The sequence below is a fragment of the Micromesistius poutassou genome (assembly GCF_964030765.1).
Source record: "Micromesistius poutassou genome assembly, chromosome: 21".
In the NCBI taxonomy this organism is placed as follows: domain Eukaryota; kingdom Metazoa; phylum Chordata; class Actinopteri; order Gadiformes; family Gadidae; genus Micromesistius; species Micromesistius poutassou.
Window position 1 is genome coordinate 9,130,937 of NC_140291.1, and position 17,981 is coordinate 9,148,917.

Sequence of the window (17,981 nt, forward strand, 5' to 3'; positions counted from 1 at the left end):
CACCCATTCATGCATGCATACACCGACAGCGCCGTCAACCACGCAGGGAGACAGCAGCAATTAGGGTGAGGCGTCTTGCTCAGGGACACCACGACCCTCAGCTAGGAGGAGCCGGGGATCGAACCAGCAACCTTTCGGTTACCAGCCAACCCGCTCTACCTCCTGAGCTAATGCCCCCCCATTTGGATAACCGTTCTGCTGTTGGTGTTGCCGCATAACACGCAACACAATAACGCAAGCTTGCATAAAGCTCCCATTTGGTGAAAAGACTAGACTGCGTCGGGTTCTCTGAGGTCTCTCCAGGTATTTCCACAACGAGATTCGTAGTGGAGGTTATCTCAGCCATGGTTGAGAAGGAAACGCGACTTGGGAGGAGAAAGGGGTTGTTGCCCAGGATTGTCCGCCGGAGCCCCACTGTCAACAGTCGCGGGCAACAATCCCTTTCTCCTCCATTTCACGGTTCAGTCTGTACTTAATATTGACGTGGAAGTGGAAGAACCAGAGGCGCCTGAGAACCTGACGCAATCGTTTGAGATTCATAATATCATCCGTAGGCGCAAACAGCTTTTGACCATGATAATATATATTATATTATATAGATATCTAAATATAATATGATATTATTTAGATATAGAGCTCCAGGACTCCCGCCGGAGCACCCAGAGTGTTCAGTGTTCCACTGTCAACACTAGCGCATGGTACCGTGGCCGCAAGCTGCTCAGGGCCACACCCCCACCCTCCACCTTGACCCGCTTCTAAAAACGGCACGTTTGTGGAGAGCTCATTGTGGGACTGGCTCGTAGTGGCTGTAATTCTGAACCAAGGCAGAATTTCTTGAACGTCTTGAAGTACTGTATTAGGGGCCCACTAACACCTATATAGAAGCATCCATAAAGTAGTATGCCATGGGATCTTTAATATGGGGTAGAAGAGTGTGGGGAAAGCATTTCTGCAATATAGGGGGGGGGGGGGCTAAACCATTTAGAGCTTTAAATACTGATATACGACATGATAAACAATACCTTTTATTCTGTCTCCAGGAGCAATTAAGAGTGGCTCCATTGACCTGGGCCTTGCGTGCGGGTAAGGAGATGGGACCCCTCCAGCCTTTAGGCCAGGTGTTGCTGTAGACTCCTAACCATGTGTTGTCCTGTAGCGTGGAGAGCATGCGTGGAGAGGACATGGGGAACCCTGGGGACCTGGTCCTGGACTTTGAGAAGGCCAGGGCCTGCGTGGTTCCCATGGGGTGAGGTTAATGTTTAATGTAATAACAATCAATGTGTCCAGAACCACTGGTATGAAATGTATTATTAAGGACCACCTGAACATACACCGTCGTCTTTGATTGGCTGTTGCATGTATTTGGGTATTTTTTAATCATCCTTTTAGTTCTCAATCATAAAAATGTGTATAATAGTAAAGTATAATTTATAAAGATGGCTAAAACGATAGTGAACCAAAGCACAAATAAGACTGGGCCATCACCATACTGGTGATGGACCCAGTCCATCCCTCCCAGTCATGTTTGTGTTTTTGTTCAGCAAACAGACACACCAAAGCATTAGCATATGGAGTACGGTACGGATCTGAGATCAGCTCCACCTCTCAGTCCTTAAGACATGGGCTTTCTAAACACAAATGGGCTTTGGAAACACAAACTGTGTGTGTGTGTGTGTGTGTGTGTGTGTGTGTGTGTGTGTGTGTGTGTGTGTGTGTGTGTTGCAGCATCACCTCAGAGAATGTGGCTGAGAGATTTGGGATCTCCAGGGAGAAGCATGATGCCTTCGCAGTGAGCTCACATCAGAAGTAACAAATCAGACAGCCTTCTCCACCTGTTACTACATCTGCTACTACACCTGCTACACCTGCAACTACACCTGCAACTACATCTGCCACACCTGCAACTACACCTGCTACTACACCTACTCCTACACCTACTGCTACACCTGCTGCTCCACCTGCCCCCCCTGTAGTCTCCAGGTCTTCTGACCTCCTCCCTCCTCCGCCCTCAGGGCCGACCGGGACCGCGCCCTCTACTCCACCCTCTGCTCCACCCTCTCCTCCACCCTCCTGGCTCCACCCTCTCCTCCACCCTCCTGGCTCTATCCTCTGCTCCGCCCTCTCCTCCACCCTCCTGGCTCTACCCTCTGCTCCACCCTCTCCTCCGCCCTCCTGGCTCTACCCTCTGCTCCACACTCGGTTTCATGATGGCTTCAGCACTCACTGTCTCCTAGTACTGCAGCATCTTTCTTTATGTATTCTTTCTTTAATAACTCAGTTTAACACTCATTAATACATTCTTTTACTTGTTCTTTTACCCCATGTGATGGACTTTCTTAAACACTGTTATTCTTGATAATTCAGATTTATGAAGAATGATTGGGTAACACTTTACATGAGGATCATTAATGGATCATTAATTAGTTAGGACCATAGTAGACGTAGTTATCATGATCAGTAAATGATGACTAGAGCATTAATTAACTTGTTAAGCTTATCACCTTAATTACCTCGGGTCATTCATGGTAGAGGTTGGTTATAACCCTTATTGTTGAGTAGTATCATCATCCCCCCCCTCCTCCTCCAGGTAACTCCAGCCAGGTGAGTGACGGGGTTGCCGCCTTGCTGCTGGGCCGCCGTTCCACCGTGGAGGCCCTGGGTCTGCCCGTCCTGGGTGTCCTGAGGGCCAGCGCCGTGGTGGGGGTCCCCCCCGGCCCCGCCTACGCCATCCCTCCTGCAGCGCTGGAGCAGGCTTTTTTGTTCATTTAATGATTGCCCATATAATGCTTTTAGTTTTGTTTATGTATCTTCACTATAAATGGTAATTATTTTATGGTTTGTAAATAAACTTGCCATGCCTCATTGACTTTCTTAACCCTCTTGAACGTGGACATCAACATCAACCACTGCACTGATACAATTGCAATACACATAACCTTCACTGTAACGTGGTCATTAGGGTCCTTACATGACCACGTTATTCACAAGATTGCGTTGTGACAAATTATTTCAGTTTTGCCTAATAAACATGCATATATATATAATTTTTTGTGAATGCAGAAATAAGCACAATTATGCAGTGCAATGCTATTATAGTAAATACAAAACTAAATAAAATAAGCGTGGACATTAAAAATAAATGTTTCAAGAGTACAACTGACATTGTGTACTACTATATTATAAGGAATAGGTTTACCATATACTCTGCTGTTTCATATGGCTGTTGAGTTTATCAAAATCAACTCAATTGCGGAGGTAAAGGTTTCAAATTATATTGCGCCACAAAATTGGGTTAGTTATACTGGAGATGTTATATAATGATGCACTTTGTAGCGCAGGTAAAATGTACTTTGAAGTAAATAATTGACTAACTGCTAATTAACATTACAAATTCAAAGAATGTAAGAAGAATCAACATTTTTAATTTCTAAACCCATTTTATTTACATCAGCACAAACTAAATCAAAACTGTTTTCAAATTAACAGCTGGTTTGATAAAAAAGTTGTATTACAGTATAGTTTTCACAGTCGTATACAGTTATACATGTCTGATTAAAAACAACATAATATAAGTTACCAGTATAGATGTAAAAATAATCATAGTAGTTATTTATAGGGCAAGAAATTACAAGAATAGAAGCATAATGGAAAGTTATTTAAAAGTATACAAATATTTTTCAAACGAGAAAATGTAGGAACACTTTCAGAATAATTTGTTCCAGTCTCTCGTTGCCTCCATAAGATGCCTCTGACCATGACCAATCCAGTCCTCTTGGCTGTGGAAAAGTCGACCACAAAACCAGCAGTCAAAAATGGGCTGCCCACCACAGCTTGATAAAGTCACGACTTCATACTTTCTCCTTCCTTTTTTCTTCAACTTCAGTTTCAGAAGAAATCGTTCACGAACAGAACTCCGATCCAGTTGCAATCTTGAGCCATTGCTTGCAGGGGGCAGACATTTGGCAATTGGCTTTTTCCCTGTTAACCCCATCTGGTTGGGTACAGATAGAGCCTCTACAGTTTGATGAGACAGTGAGACTTTAGTGACAGCTCCTCTGTATCGATTAACTGACTTCATGATGCTAGCCACCTCAGGAATATCAGCATCTGGATGGTTAAGCACAACAACAGGTTGATGTCTGCGAGGGCACTTGATCTGCTGTAGTGAACTGAAAGGATAGAGTCTCAGTGTTCTCTCAATGTCTTTGGATAGAGGATGCCATACTTCTGTAGTCAGTGTTTTGTTTGCAAGTCTTCTAGCTTTATGCATTGGAAGCTCATCAAAAAGTGCCTTCCGCCGCCTTTTCCTTTGGCTTGGTGGCCGAATTGGCCATGGATTTTCTATAACTTTTAAACTTGATTGGGACTGAAAAATACCAGACACAAAATCATGTTCTGCAGATAGTTTCTGTACAGGGAAAATACTTTTCACACAAGTGAAAGCCATATCATCGTTGTTTTTTGACTGATCACTCTGTGAACGAGGAGCAAGAAATAAAGGCTCCTCATTGGCAGTTGGTACAATGCCTGAAAATAGCCCACTGGTAGGTGTGACAATCCTATATAAAACTTTGGATCCAGTGCTTTCACCGTTTTTCTTTGCCTGAGTTAAAGTCTGGCTATCAAGATTACTCAAAATGTTGCCAGACTTTGCTTGTGAGACATACCTAACCAGGTAAGCTTGACGGCCGTCTGGCAAAATGTTGGATTTTATTGCAGAGTTCAGAGGCATTGCCAGCATTGGACGTGAAGAAAGTGGTACCTGTGAGCTGGCCAACGTGAAACCAACATTACTTGGGGGCTTCGCAACTTGAAGTGACCTTTTTACCAAGTAGCAGGTCTGTTGTGTTTTCACAGCAGACGTCCTGTCCACTGGTGTACCTTGTCCTGTTTTAGAAACAAGAACAGGTCCATTAAACCCTGTACTATTGATAAGGTAATGATTTGAGATTGTGCTAACGTTTGGCGGCACCGCAGAAACAGATGTAATCCCTGTTTTACTAGGCCTTAAGAGGGGCGTTTCCATTCCTACCTCTCTGCCAGTTTGAGAAGGAACCAACCCAGTAGGGTTACTGGAAAATTCAAAACCTGGCTTCATGTAAGATACATTGATCCGAGGACTATTTGACTTGGTTATCAGTTTAAAACTTCTGTTCCCCTTGAGTGGTACCGGTATAGCATATTTATTTTCTGCAGTTTGCAATAGCATTTGCTGCTTACCCTCTGGGATCTGAAAAAAGCGTAGAGTTGTTTTTGCTGGCTTTCCAGATTCCCTGCTATCAGGACAAGTTCCTACTCTTTCTTTATTCTTCTCTTTATTAAGCTGGTGGTTAATGATTGCATCAGAATGCTGTTTCACTATCAGAATGCTTTTTTCATGGCCTGGGTGGCTCACATTGTGGCTTTCTTGTTGAGGATTAGACACTGGTATATAATCCTCTTCAACTTTGATGATATTAAAGTCTTGAAAAATTGACTCGGGTGTCTCTTCAGTAGTTTGTTCTTCAGCACACATTTTGCCCTGGCCAAGGTCAGTGTCAATCTCTGGAATTGATTTGTGTAACCCATGATGGGGAGGCCCATTAGTCCCTGGAAGTGCATTACTCCCATGTCCATATTTGCTAGATGGTTTTGGAGATTCTACCAATTGTAAACTCACCTGAGAGGAATCATGAGCACACAATGATTCTGTTGGAATGTCAGTCCTACTGTCAAAGTTAGGTGAATGAGGTGAAATGTCTAATGATTCTTTTGAATAATTATGAAAACTAAATACCTTTTCGTTGGGGATATTTATAAGTGAGTTTTTACCTAACATGGTATGTTCCATGGAGTAGCTAGCAGAACTAGAATGCATCTCTGGAAGTGGCATTGCACATTTTGAAGTTTTTTGTGTGCAATTCTGATCACCTTTATTGAGATCGTGTTTACTTCCAATTTGGAAAGATATTATCTCCCCACCAATGCTGAAGTCTGGGTTGTTTTCAGACAACTCTGTTACCAATGAGTTAGTTGCTGTATCCAATAATCTTTCATTGATATCTGTGGCCAAATCAACCTTTATCGATGATAAAAGAGGCCGCACATTGTGTATTTTAGATTTACTAAGAGAGGTCAGGTCTGGGTTTGATTTAGCAGGGATTGAATTTGAATCAAGATCATTTTTTTCTTTGATGTGATCCATCTTATTTTCCATAGATTGAGCAAAGTACTTGGGGGAGCCATTTTGTTCAATTTCTGCCTGTTCTCTACATTCATCTTCCTGGACAGCTGGAGTGAAGCCAATAAGAGGGATTTCTTCCTCCTCAACCTTAACTTTTACTGCCACAATATCATCCTGAAAAATGTGTGTAGAAGTACTGATGTTTTGCGAAGCAGTACAGCGAGGGTTTGTCAAACTATCACTATTGCATTTTCTTATATTTCCTAAGTCTTTTGTGTGAGAATGATCCTCTGTGGGGGATTCTACTTTTGAAACTGGCAAGACTTTGAGAACCAAATGCTTTTTTCCATCAACCACCTTGAAACCAATTACCTTAGTTGTGCAGTTCGGGGGTATAGATATTTTGTTTTTAAGCTTGAGAACAAGTCCATTGGGGTTATTTTGACTTGTCTCTGAAGAGTTTTCACAGTCTGGCATCATTAATTGTATTGGTGGTTTTGATTCACTGGCAGCCTGCTGTTCTGTAGCATTATAGCTTTTGCTGCCATTTTTGTTCTTTTTCGCTGCCATCTTGTCAAACTGCAGTGTCTCTTCTGAACTCTTTTCGGATTTTAACAAATTTACATCTTTTGGCAATTTTCCAGAGACACAATTCCGTTTTGATAACCTTCGATAACTCCTTGAGTCTTCTTTTAGCTTAATAGCTGCAGACGAAATTGCTGTGGCCTCGTCCTCTTGAGCTCTCGGTCCATTAATCCAATCTTCGGTCTCTTCACCATGAGCATTATTCATGTGTTTTTTGAAAAAATCAATCCTCTCTGAAACATAGCCACATATTTGACAATTGAATGAAAGTTTACTCGCGTGAACATTTAAGTGTCTCTGGTATTCGTCTTTGTTCAAGCTCACGTGGGGGCATTTTAAACATTTGAAACGTCCCTCGTTATGATGGTGAATGTGCTGGACAAATGTGCCTGCATCTAGAGTTTTAAACTCACACTTTTCACACTGAAAGCGCCCGTTCAAACTGTGGCACATGATGTAGTGCCTGGTGAGCATTAACAGAGAGTACTGAACTTTGTTATTGCAGATCTCACATGTAACCAGGGTATTTCTGTGTCCAATCCGATGGCGCTGAAGATCAGGGAATTCATTTGTGACGAAGCTACACAGATCACAAGGATACGAAGGAAGGCCATCCTTATGAGACTTTTTAAAATGCTTAAGGAGGTCATTGGGACTGTATGTAAAATCATCTTTACACACAGAACAGCTGAAGCTCAGAATATTTCCTGTGAAAACAGCACCCTGTGTATTTTTACGTGATTTCCTGATCACTTTTAGAGTTTTGCGAGTTGAAGTCTCCTCTATTGCGTAGTCATCAGGCTTGCATTGGAGTGTCCCATTAGATTGTTCAGTCACTACTCGTAAATGCTTGTAAACAAAGTCTTTCATCTCATTGCTTTCTTCTTCCGTGTTAGAAGTGTTGTTGTTTATTGGAGGGTGGTCAGCCGTTGAAAGGTCTTGCTCCATCGCTTCAACCCTGCAGGAATCTGAAACAAAGAATAAAGTAATATTGCATTAAAAATAAAAATGTTACATGTGTACATCTTTGCTGTTTTGAATGCAAGTAAAGCAGCATGTTGTATTCCATAAACTAAATTATTCAACATGTGGAAGTTTACTGCAGGGCTCTAAGACTCCAGTGCCAGTGTCAAGTTATAACAAAACTAAGACAAGGCATTTCAGGGAAAAACTCGGTGACAAAAAGGATTTGCAATTTATAGTTTCCCCTTAGCTACCTCTAGTGCCTGGAGTCGTAGCTAGACAAAGGCCTGAGTGAAATTATTTAAAAATCCCATATCATGCTTTTTTAGGGTTAATAATTGCATTTGGAGGTACTAGTAGATTAGGGTTACATCGCCCCCCCGATTTGCTGAACAAAAAGGGTCCTATGTTCCCCGGGTCCTATGTTCACCTCTCTCCATTCTGCCTCCATTGCTGTCTGCGGTCAGACCAAAACACACCTGAGTGACAGGGGCCGTACTGTGAACCTTGACCCTACGTCATATCCCGCCCCTTGCAAGCCCACCCCCCTAAACCCCCCGTTGATTCTACTGATGTCAAAACTACATTGATGTCCGCATATAAAGCATCAAGTGTGAATCACCCTCAGGGTCGAATCTCCTGATATACAAATACGGCATAAATGTGTGAAAACTAGGGATCCACGATAACTTTAACCGATACCGATAACTTTCAGCTCCTAAAGGCCGATACCGATAACACACACACATATCCATATATATGATCATGACTTAAGATCATGACATTGTCGCGCAGACATCAGTAGAATCAACGGGGGGTTTAGGGGGGCTGGCTTGCAAGGGGCGGGATATGACGTAGGGTCGAGGTTCGCAGGACGACCCCTGTCACTCAGGTGTGTTTTGGTCTGACCGCAGACAGCAACGGAGGCAGAATGGGCAGAACTCATCGCGATTAGGGATGTAACGGTATGAAAATTTAACCTCACGGTTATTGTGACCAAAATTATCCCGGTTTTCGGTATTATCGCGGTATTTTTAAAAGTGTGTTCAATATGTTCAGAAAGCACTGATAGGCCTACGGAAACTGAAATAGTTAAGTGTTTATTATATTTATTTATATTATCAAAAGTGCAACTTTTAACATCAAAGGAACAAGGGTTCAGCATGTAAACAGCTTATTTATCAGGAACATTTACAGTAGTGCAGGTTTAATCCAAACATTAAAGACATAAAGAACAATATGTAAACAATTACTCGCTCTCCGTCTCCCGCCGACACTTCCTCCGCAGCTCGCCGTGACCGCGACCTCATAATGTTCACTTTACATGCACATTCTTGCCTTTGACCTCAATGAATTTGAAGTAGTGCTTATATCTCCACCTTAAAAATACCAACTTTTCATCGGATTGCTCCGGACTCGCCATTTCTACTGCTTCATCGAATCTGTTTGTTGTTTGTGTGTGCGTGTGGCACGCGTATCCTGGCTTGTGTGTAAAAACACTGGCTCCGATTGGCTACCATGAAACACGACTCTGCTTTAGCCAATTATAATCGCTAACCCACCCGGTCTCCGTCCTCACTAGCAGTTTGTGTGTGCAGCCAGGGGTGCGTTCGGATTACGCAGTTTATTCAATCAATTCATGGTAACGCACCGCATTTAACTGTCAGTAACAGCGTTGTAACTACGGAAAAATTAATTAGTTAGATTACCCGTTACTGAAAACATAACGGCGTTACCTAACGCCGTTATTTTAAACGGCGTTATTCCAAACACTGCTCGGATGAAGCGCTGGGAAGGATTTAAGCACACGGTTTCCACACCGCGGGCGCGGTTATCCACCGCGATAATAATTTTATTTGAAATGAAAACGGTAATTGTTATTGACAACATTTTTATCACGGTTTACCGTTACACCGGTAACCGTTACATCCCTAATCGCGATCATCTTAAATGTTGCTGCAGCGATGCATCATATATTCCGTTGCATCCACAACATCCGCATCAATCGATGAAAGATTGGAGCATGAGTTAAAGACAAATAGAAGAAACGACGAATAAGAAAGCCGTTGCAAACGACTGCGTTACCGGAGGAAGAGAGCGTCTTTTTTTGCTTCATCTCACATCTAACAAACACTGGGACAAATGTAGTTGATATCTGTGTTTAACTGAGAAAACAGGGAGTGGAAGGCCGGGACCCTATAATGTAACCCTAACTGTTGTCAATAATAAGTGTTACGAGAGTAGCGTATGCGTGTGCGCGGGAATGGCAGTGTGTGTGTGAGTGAGTGGACGAGCGAGGAGAGCGAGAGCCGTGTGTCAGTTTAGTGAAGTAACGAACAAGTCCGGTTGTGTCTGCAAACGTGTATTGTAACGTTAGTGAAACTAAGAATAAAATACCCAGCCTGTCAATCATCGGCGGCCGCTTCATTCCGACCTATAAGCAGACCCACTTCCGGTCAAAGTGAAGGGTGGTACCCACGAGAGAACATCGACACTGACTACGGTCTGGGAGCCGACAGCAGGAAAAGTGTAACATAATAAAAAAACTTTTTCTATATCCGTGTGCAGTTGTGAACGCATGTATTGTAATTGATTGTATGATGTATAATTATCGTGCACCCCTAGTGAAAACGGCTTAAAAATTATTATGCTTCCTTCATTACGTAATAGCTGAACCAAAATGTTATACGTTGTAACATTATTATATAATATATATATATATTATATATTATGTTATATTATGCACTCAAAAATGTGTTACATTATCGACTGGGTTTCCACATTATAGCTATGGGTTTTATTACAACTAGAGGTTGAGCGCGCATGATGTGTGCGTGGAAACTCTAGTCTGTATTATAGTCTTGGGCAACATCACAGTAAGCAAAAAATAGGCTACAAATGTAAGCATCTCCCATGTAATGTTAGCCTACATGTGCAGTAAAATCTGTTTGATTATTTATTCTATACGCACATACAATACAATAATGACCAATGAACTGTCAAGTCATTATTGGTTATGTAAAGCATTATAACGCAGGTGCGCAAGGCAGCCACAGGAGACACCAACATTGTTTTCAACCGCTCGGTACCGCGCCGTATTAATTACCAAGTTTTGAAGCGAATAAGCAACGCTGTTTTTGATTTGTTTATTTGTTTTTTTTGGACCTTGTTTACTTTGCACTAGGCCTGGGCGATACGGCTGAAAGACATCACAATATAACTTGATCAATAATTTTAATGACCTAAAAGGACTAGGAATAACCATGCTGGATTTAAACACTTCTTCTGTTTAACACTTAATGACCTTCCAATGTACTTCATTGATAAATACTCCAATGTTGATACAACAATGAAAAACACTATGTAAAAAAAGTATGGAACCGTGTTTGTGTAACAAACCCAGTTGCTAGATTTGGTGGTCCAGTCTCTTATCGATTGAACATAATTAGTATTATATTGATATTGATCAAAAGTCTATCACGATACAATAATAATTTATTGTCTTATTGCCCAGGCCTACTTTGCACCTTACAAATAAAACACCAAATAAGATTTGAAAAGGTTTGGAAGTTTATTTACAACACTATTTACAACTAAATTTTTGTGGTGATTCGGTGTCGTTCAGTCATCAGCCTGTTGCATTTTGTTCACTGAATGGTTTAAAAAATATTCAAATGTGGCACTGCTTTTCAGAGGCATTCGTGGTGAACGCTAAATGATAGGTCTTATAGTAGACCCTCAGAGTACACATCATACAATAAATTACAATACATGAGTTCACAGCTGCACGTGTATATAGAAAACGTTTTTTTTATTTTACACCTTTCCTGCTGTCGGCTCCTAGACCATAGTGGAGGAGCACAGGGGAGACGTTCCCTCCAGCGCCGATGTTCTCTCGGGGGTAACGACAGTAGGTCTGCTTATAGGTTTGAATATGGTCGGAATGAAGCAGCCACCGATTCTTGACAGGCTGGGTACTTTATTCTTAATTTCACTAACTTTACAGTACACGTTTGCACAGACACAACCGGACTCGCTCATGACTTCACTAAACTGACACACACTACCGCTCGCTCTCCTCGCTCGTCTACTCACTCACACACACTGCCAGTCTATCGCACACATGCGCTAACTCTCGTAACCATTATTATTGACAACAGTTAGCTGAACATTATAGAATCCCGTATTTCAACCCCCTGTTTCCTCAGTTAAACACAGAAATTGACTACATTTGTCCCAGTGTTTGGTAGATGTGAAATTAAGCAAAAAAAGACTCTCTTCCTCCGGTAACGCAGTCGTTCGCAATGCCTTTCTTGTTCCTTCATTGATTGATGCGGATGTTGTGGATGCAACGGAATATATCATGCATCACTGCAGCAACATTTAAGATTGCGATGAGTTCTGCCTCCGCGCTGTCTGCGGTCAAACCAAAACAAACAGAGACCCTAAGTCATATCCCGCCCCTTGCAAGCCCGCCCCCCTAAACCAGCCGGAGATTCTACTGATAACTGAGCGACACCGATGTCCGCATATCGGGCATCAAGTGTGAAAAAGTGTGAATGACCCTCACGGTCGAACCTCCTAATCCACAAATGCGGAGAAAAGACGGAGGACAGCTGGCAAAACAGGCCAGCTGTGGTTAATGGAAGGTCAACCGGTGCATTTCTACTATACATACATAAAAAAATGCATCATCCACTTAGGTTTCTGAAGTCACTAGCATCCACTGCTCTAGAGATACATAGGTGAGTTGCATAAAATTATTATTTCGGAAGTATCAAGTATTTTACGGTCATCTGGGTTTTTTCAAGCGGCAGCCGAGGCTTGACTTGGTTTCGTGTTTAAAACATTCTCCGGTGGCTTTCTCCCTCTCCCTCACACAGTAACGTGAATGAGGGGGGGGAAAAAAACACTCGCGTCACACACTCACCAACCAATCCCACGCGACATCTAGGTGTGAAAGGGAGGGAAATCATTTTCACGTTTCTTACGGTTTGCAGCGCCGGCCAGCTCAGTGTAGCATACAGTGTATCCTAAGCCAATTCAACCCACAAATTAATCATGGAAGCGGTCGAACTGCTGGTTCCTAAAATAACTAATAAGGGATCAGTGATCTGGCAGTTTTTTGGATATCGAGAGGAGGACGTGGAGCAAAACACGCCAATATGCAAAGTGTGCAAAAAAACTCATCACGAAAGGCAGCAGCACTACAAATATGTTCCATCACCTCAAAACTCACCCGGTACAGTATGAAGAGTCTCTTAAACTCCGAACATCAAGCACACCAGCTAAAACCCCTCCACCAGCTAAACAAATGACCATAGCTGCCTCCTTCTCCAAAGCCACCCCATATGAGAAAACAAGTCAGAGATGGAGCGATATCATGGACGCTACCACTAACTTCATCGCCCAAGACATGATGCCAATAAGTATAGTAGAAAAACCAGGCTTCCGAAAATTTATAAAAACACTCAATCCCAAATATGAGTTGCCTGGCCGCAGGGATTTTACAGAGAAGGCAATACCGCAATTATACACCTCCGAGAGAGAAAAGCTGGCCCGTCATCTGCAAGATGCGAAATATTTCACTTCCACTACCGACTTATGGTCCAGTAGAACAACAGAGCAGTATCTGAGTTTTACTGTCCATTTCATTGTCAACTGGGAGTTACAAAGTGCGTGCCTTCAGACAAGCTTTTTCCCTAAAGACCACACAGCTGAGCTCCTTGCAGAGGGCTTGCAAGACGTGCTCAAGGCATGTGACTTGCCCGAATCACGTCAAGTCTGCCTGACTACCGACAACGGCGCAAATATAGTGAAAGCTGCAAGGCTGAATGACTGGGTACAACTGCAGTGCATTCGACATCGGCTGCATCTGGCTATCGGTGAGATAATAATGAAACTAACACAATTTACTATCAGCCTGATAGTATAGACTAATGTTAAGCCTACGGTTTTGTTTCATGTATGTTTCCACTGCGATTAGAATGTATTAAATAATACATTCAAATGTATTAAACGTATGTACGTAATGTATTGAACGTTTTAAGACCTGGACTTAAGTCCAGGTCAACTTATGCCTATATCTATTGGCAGAAGTTTTTAATGCTTGTAACGTCTTTTCTGATCTGATGTCGTCATGGTTACCAGCTGCACGCTCCGTAGCAGTTACACACACAATCGGAATATAAGGTGCTCCCTCGTCTTATGCTACTTGTCTAGCTAGCCTTGTCTAAGTTAACCTCGGAAAACAACGTTGTTTTACCCTACTTCAAGCAACCATAAAGAGTTAACTGGGACGTGTCTCTGCGTGGTTTGTTGGGAGAAGAGTTATCCATCTGTCGACCCCGGCAAGGCGCTGGGGGTATAGGGCAGCACACCTACAATTCCTAAATAAATTAATTGAAATGGGCTAAAAAATATCAAACACATTGTAAATGAGTTTATAATATTTTAGTTAAATTCATTTAAAAAAAAAAAGCCATAATGAAAATGCTGACTAAATTAGTTATTTGTGGAAAATATTTTTAGATGATTCAGCCATAATGTTTATAAGAATGTTTATTGTTATTTTTTCATTCCTCAGAGAAAAGCATGAAAGGTGCCCGTATTGACCGTGCTGTGGCAGTTTGCAAAAAAAATTGTAAGCAGCTTTTCCTTCAGTTGGAAGAAAAGGAGAGAGTTGGCCACTTTCCAGCAAAATCTAAACCTGCCTTCACATCAACTAATAAGTGAGTCTCCTACGCGATGGGGATCCCGTCAGAAGATGATTGAGCGAATACTGGAGCAGGAGCGAGCCATTTCTCAAGTGCTGGCTGCTGACAAGAAGACTCTGCATCTTGCTCCAACATGGCAAGACATGGATGTGCTTGAATCCGTAAACAAAGCTCTGAAACCCCTTGTAGAGTTTACAGATGCTCTATCAGGGGAGGGCTATGTCACAGTGTCATTTGTCAAGCCTGTGCTTCATCTCTTTGACTCGAGCATCTTGGCAGATCAGGAAGGTGATACTGCCCTTACCAAGTCCATCAGAACCACAATCATGGACTATCTCAGGGAGAAATTTGATGATGCTGCCACCAACGACCTGCTGGACATGGCAGGCCTACTGGACCCCAGATTTAAAACGTCCTACATCGATGAGGACCATGTGGAGGTCATTAAGTCCCATGCTATAGAAGAGATGGAGTCACTGTCCGTCACTGCCACAGTTGCTCAGCCAGGTGAGCTATCAGTAGCAGAGCCACATGCATCAACAGGGCCAGATCCCCCTAAAGACCCTAGGAAGCTTCTTTAAAAAGGCAAGAGCATCCTCTACAACTTCAAGCAAGGACCAGCTGGCAACAGAGTTGTCTACTTACTTGCAGACTGTTGATGCAGAAAGTGAATCAGATCCATTGCTATGGTGGAAGAACCATGAGGAAATGTTCCAAAATTTAAGCCATTTGGCAAAGAAGTACCTGTGTGTGCCGGCAACCAGTTCTCCATCTGAAAGAGTGTTCAGCACCAGTGGCAATGTAGTCACAGAGCATCTCTGAAACCAGAAGCCGTTGATAGGCTTGTGTTCTTAGCACAAAACCTAAAAAATTGATCTCTCTCTCTCGCATCTAGCTCATCAGTGATGCAGCCATATAGCATTTTTTTATAGCATTTTCTATTGTGCTGAGATCATTGTGTTATGCCTGAGTGACGTTGCCTGTGGGTGTCATTGATTAGTGTCAAAGTTGAATAAAATGTTCCTTTAGAATGGGGGGAATTTAGCAATATTTTAATAATATTAATAATAATCTCTTGCTGAAGATTGTTTTTGTAGTTTGTGCTTTGTTAGAATAAAAAAAAATGTTTATTTCAACTCAATTGTGATTAATCACTCACATGTTTTGATGGAAACCACCTGGGAAGTTAACCAAGAATGGTATATAGTCTGCAGGGATTGTAGTGAAAACAGTTTACAAGGGTAAAAGTGCAATTTTATGGGGTCCTTTAAAGGAGGTTTCAAAATATCGAGATATATATCATATATCGTGAAATGGAGAAAATCTATCGGGATATTCATTTTTTCCCATATCGCACAGCCCTACCTTGAGTCCAAAATATTGAACCTTTTAATTGAATCTTTTAACAGTTGAATATAATATGTACCATGTTAAAACATGGTAACAAGTGTTATGTTGCTTGCCATGTTTTGTTACATTACATATAAATAAGCCAGGTTCCAAATTGAACTTGTAAAGCAATATTTCCAAGGCAGATATGTGTGTCTATTATTCAATATGCCTATTTCATAGTAAATTATAGCTACACAAATAATGCTTGCATTGACCAGCTGAAAAAAGGCTTACCACTGAAAATAAAAGGAAATTCTAAAATCAAATAACTGTAGGGAATAATACAAGTTGATTGGCAATAGCATGACAGCAAACTAATCCTCAATATGGCTACCCTGCAACCCCTCAAGACTTGAGGCAGCCATGTTGGAGTTGAAAATGGCTGCCGGAACATCATGACTACTCTCCATCAGCTGGTTGCCGAATAAATGACTTCACTAATGAAGTGAATATCACTTTGAAACATCGTGTTGTCATCAAACTACCATCTCATTTGTTAGTACAACACAGTGGTGAATTGTGGTGACTTGATGCGAATATGAACAAACATCTACATGCCTGCTTGTAACCCTTCCACCAAGGAAGTATTTAGAAAAGCCTGACTTTATAGAGGAGTTGCAGCCGTTCCTCCTCACTAAATAAAGTCACGGCGAGACACAATACGAACATTACAACCATCACAGGAGACTGGAGGGCTCCTGTTATGTGTCCCAAATGCGCACGACAATAATGGAATTGCTATATGCCATATACGAGCTCCAAATAGTGTAATAAGTTTGAGAAATACAGAAGAGCCCGACCATTGCGCGGATAAAAGTCAAACACCGCGAAAAGCAGACCAAGCACACTAAAGTACTTATAAGGCTTTTCTCCGTGTAGTTAAAGGATATTAACGGTACTTCGCCACAGTTCAGTGTCTACACCACAGTTAAGCACTCATATGACAACAAAACAAACCTCCTCCTCCTCGAACATACACCACCAACACCGTCCTCCTGGTCCCCGTCCGCCGCACATTAAACGGTATTCCTCAACCCGCCGGGTGTGTAACGAAGCAGCGCGTGTCGCCGTGATAAACAAGCGTTTACCTTTCTTTTCCTCCTCACTTTCGCAGGTCAACGATCGCGGCCATGACAGTCTCATCCGGGTACTGCTCCGGTCCGCCACTACGAGGCTCACACTGGGTTCAAGGAAATGGATGCATATGAATAAGCAATTAAAACCAATCCAAAGTACTACGTAGATGGCCTTTCCTTCGGGAAAAGACCCATCGTAAACGGGAAAACGAAATATTTCTGGGATTAGGACGGCTTCGCTGGTGCCTGTGTAGCACCTACGTCACGGTGGGCAGCGGGCGGGAGGCTGTGAGTCATGGGCTGGGACGCCATTTCCTACATCCTCCAACCCTACAGCTCAAGCCATTGTTAGGGCTGGATGATCTGCAGGGCAACGGGACAACTGAGCAAGAATGTCTTTTTAAATCATTCATGGGAGCTGGGGGTATAAACAGTTCTTAGGCCTCAGGCCGCTCATATGTAAAAGAAATGGCAAAGGCAGAGTAGACAATGTAAGGGGAGGTAGGCCCACCCACAACCAAACCCATGAGCCAATTCTTATGTAACACACTATAGCGTTAGAGAGTTATGGATTATGGGTATTTAAACCCTAGCCCTTTTTAAACCATTATAATTATGGCTTGGAATATTTTGAAAAAAAAACGAACAAATAATAATTATACAATGAATACATTTTATTACACGGCTCTTCTCAATGCTGTGGAATGCTCCGTTCACTTGCATGGGCCTTCCCGGCTTCCGGTGGTGAATTATTTTTCAATAATGACCGTTGCTAAGCATATAATGACCGCTGTCATGGAAAATTGATTTTTTCACGTCTTTCGTATCACTCCGTGAGTAGTCTGGTAACTTATCAACCCCAGCGGATTCGGTTGCTAAGCGACGTCAACGTCTTTGGCGGACTATTTTTCTGCTGATCAACACTACGAATGGTGACCTGTCGCTAAGTCACGCCCCCCGCTATTACCATGATGAACTCGGGCAAACAAACCAGACTCGATAACAAAAACATATGGAAAAATGTCAGCTGACAGTATATCAAAGCAGGTTTTGGAGAAGTTTTGTCCGAAAAGGGATTTCATTTCT

At 42.3% G+C, this 17,981-nt stretch overlaps 1 protein-coding gene across 2 annotated transcripts; it reads right to left on the bottom strand.

Annotated features, from left to right (window-relative positions):
* Window positions 1-3,452: 3,452 nt before the first annotated feature.
* LOC311366584 (zinc finger protein 518A) lies at window positions 3,453-17,013 on the bottom strand. Of its 2 annotated transcripts, none has more exons than XM_084485364.1 (2): window positions 16,908-17,013; window positions 3,453-7,716 (listed from the first exon to the last, which is right to left on the bottom strand). In XM_084485364.1, the coding sequence occupies exons 1-2, from the start codon at window positions 16,960-16,962 to the stop codon at window positions 3,704-3,706; spliced, it is 4,068 nt and encodes a 1,355-aa protein (XP_084341490.1). In that variant the 5' UTR covers window positions 16,963-17,013; the 3' UTR covers window positions 3,453-3,703. The 2 variants fall into 2 exon arrangements, with proteins under 2 accessions (XP_084341490.1, XP_084341491.1); XM_084485365.1 differs by having other exon boundaries at window positions 16,777-16,945.
* Window positions 17,014-17,981: the final 968 nt, after the last annotated feature.

Coding starts and splice junctions, on each gene's coding strand:
- LOC311366584 (XM_084485364.1), bottom strand. CDS start 16,962: ATGAGACTGTCATGGCCGCGATCGTTGACCTGCGAAAGTGAGGAGGAA. Junction 7,717..16,907: donor AAGTGAGGAGGAAAAGAAAG/GTAAACGCTTGT, acceptor TCTTTGTTTCAG/ATTCCTGCAGGGTTGAAGCG.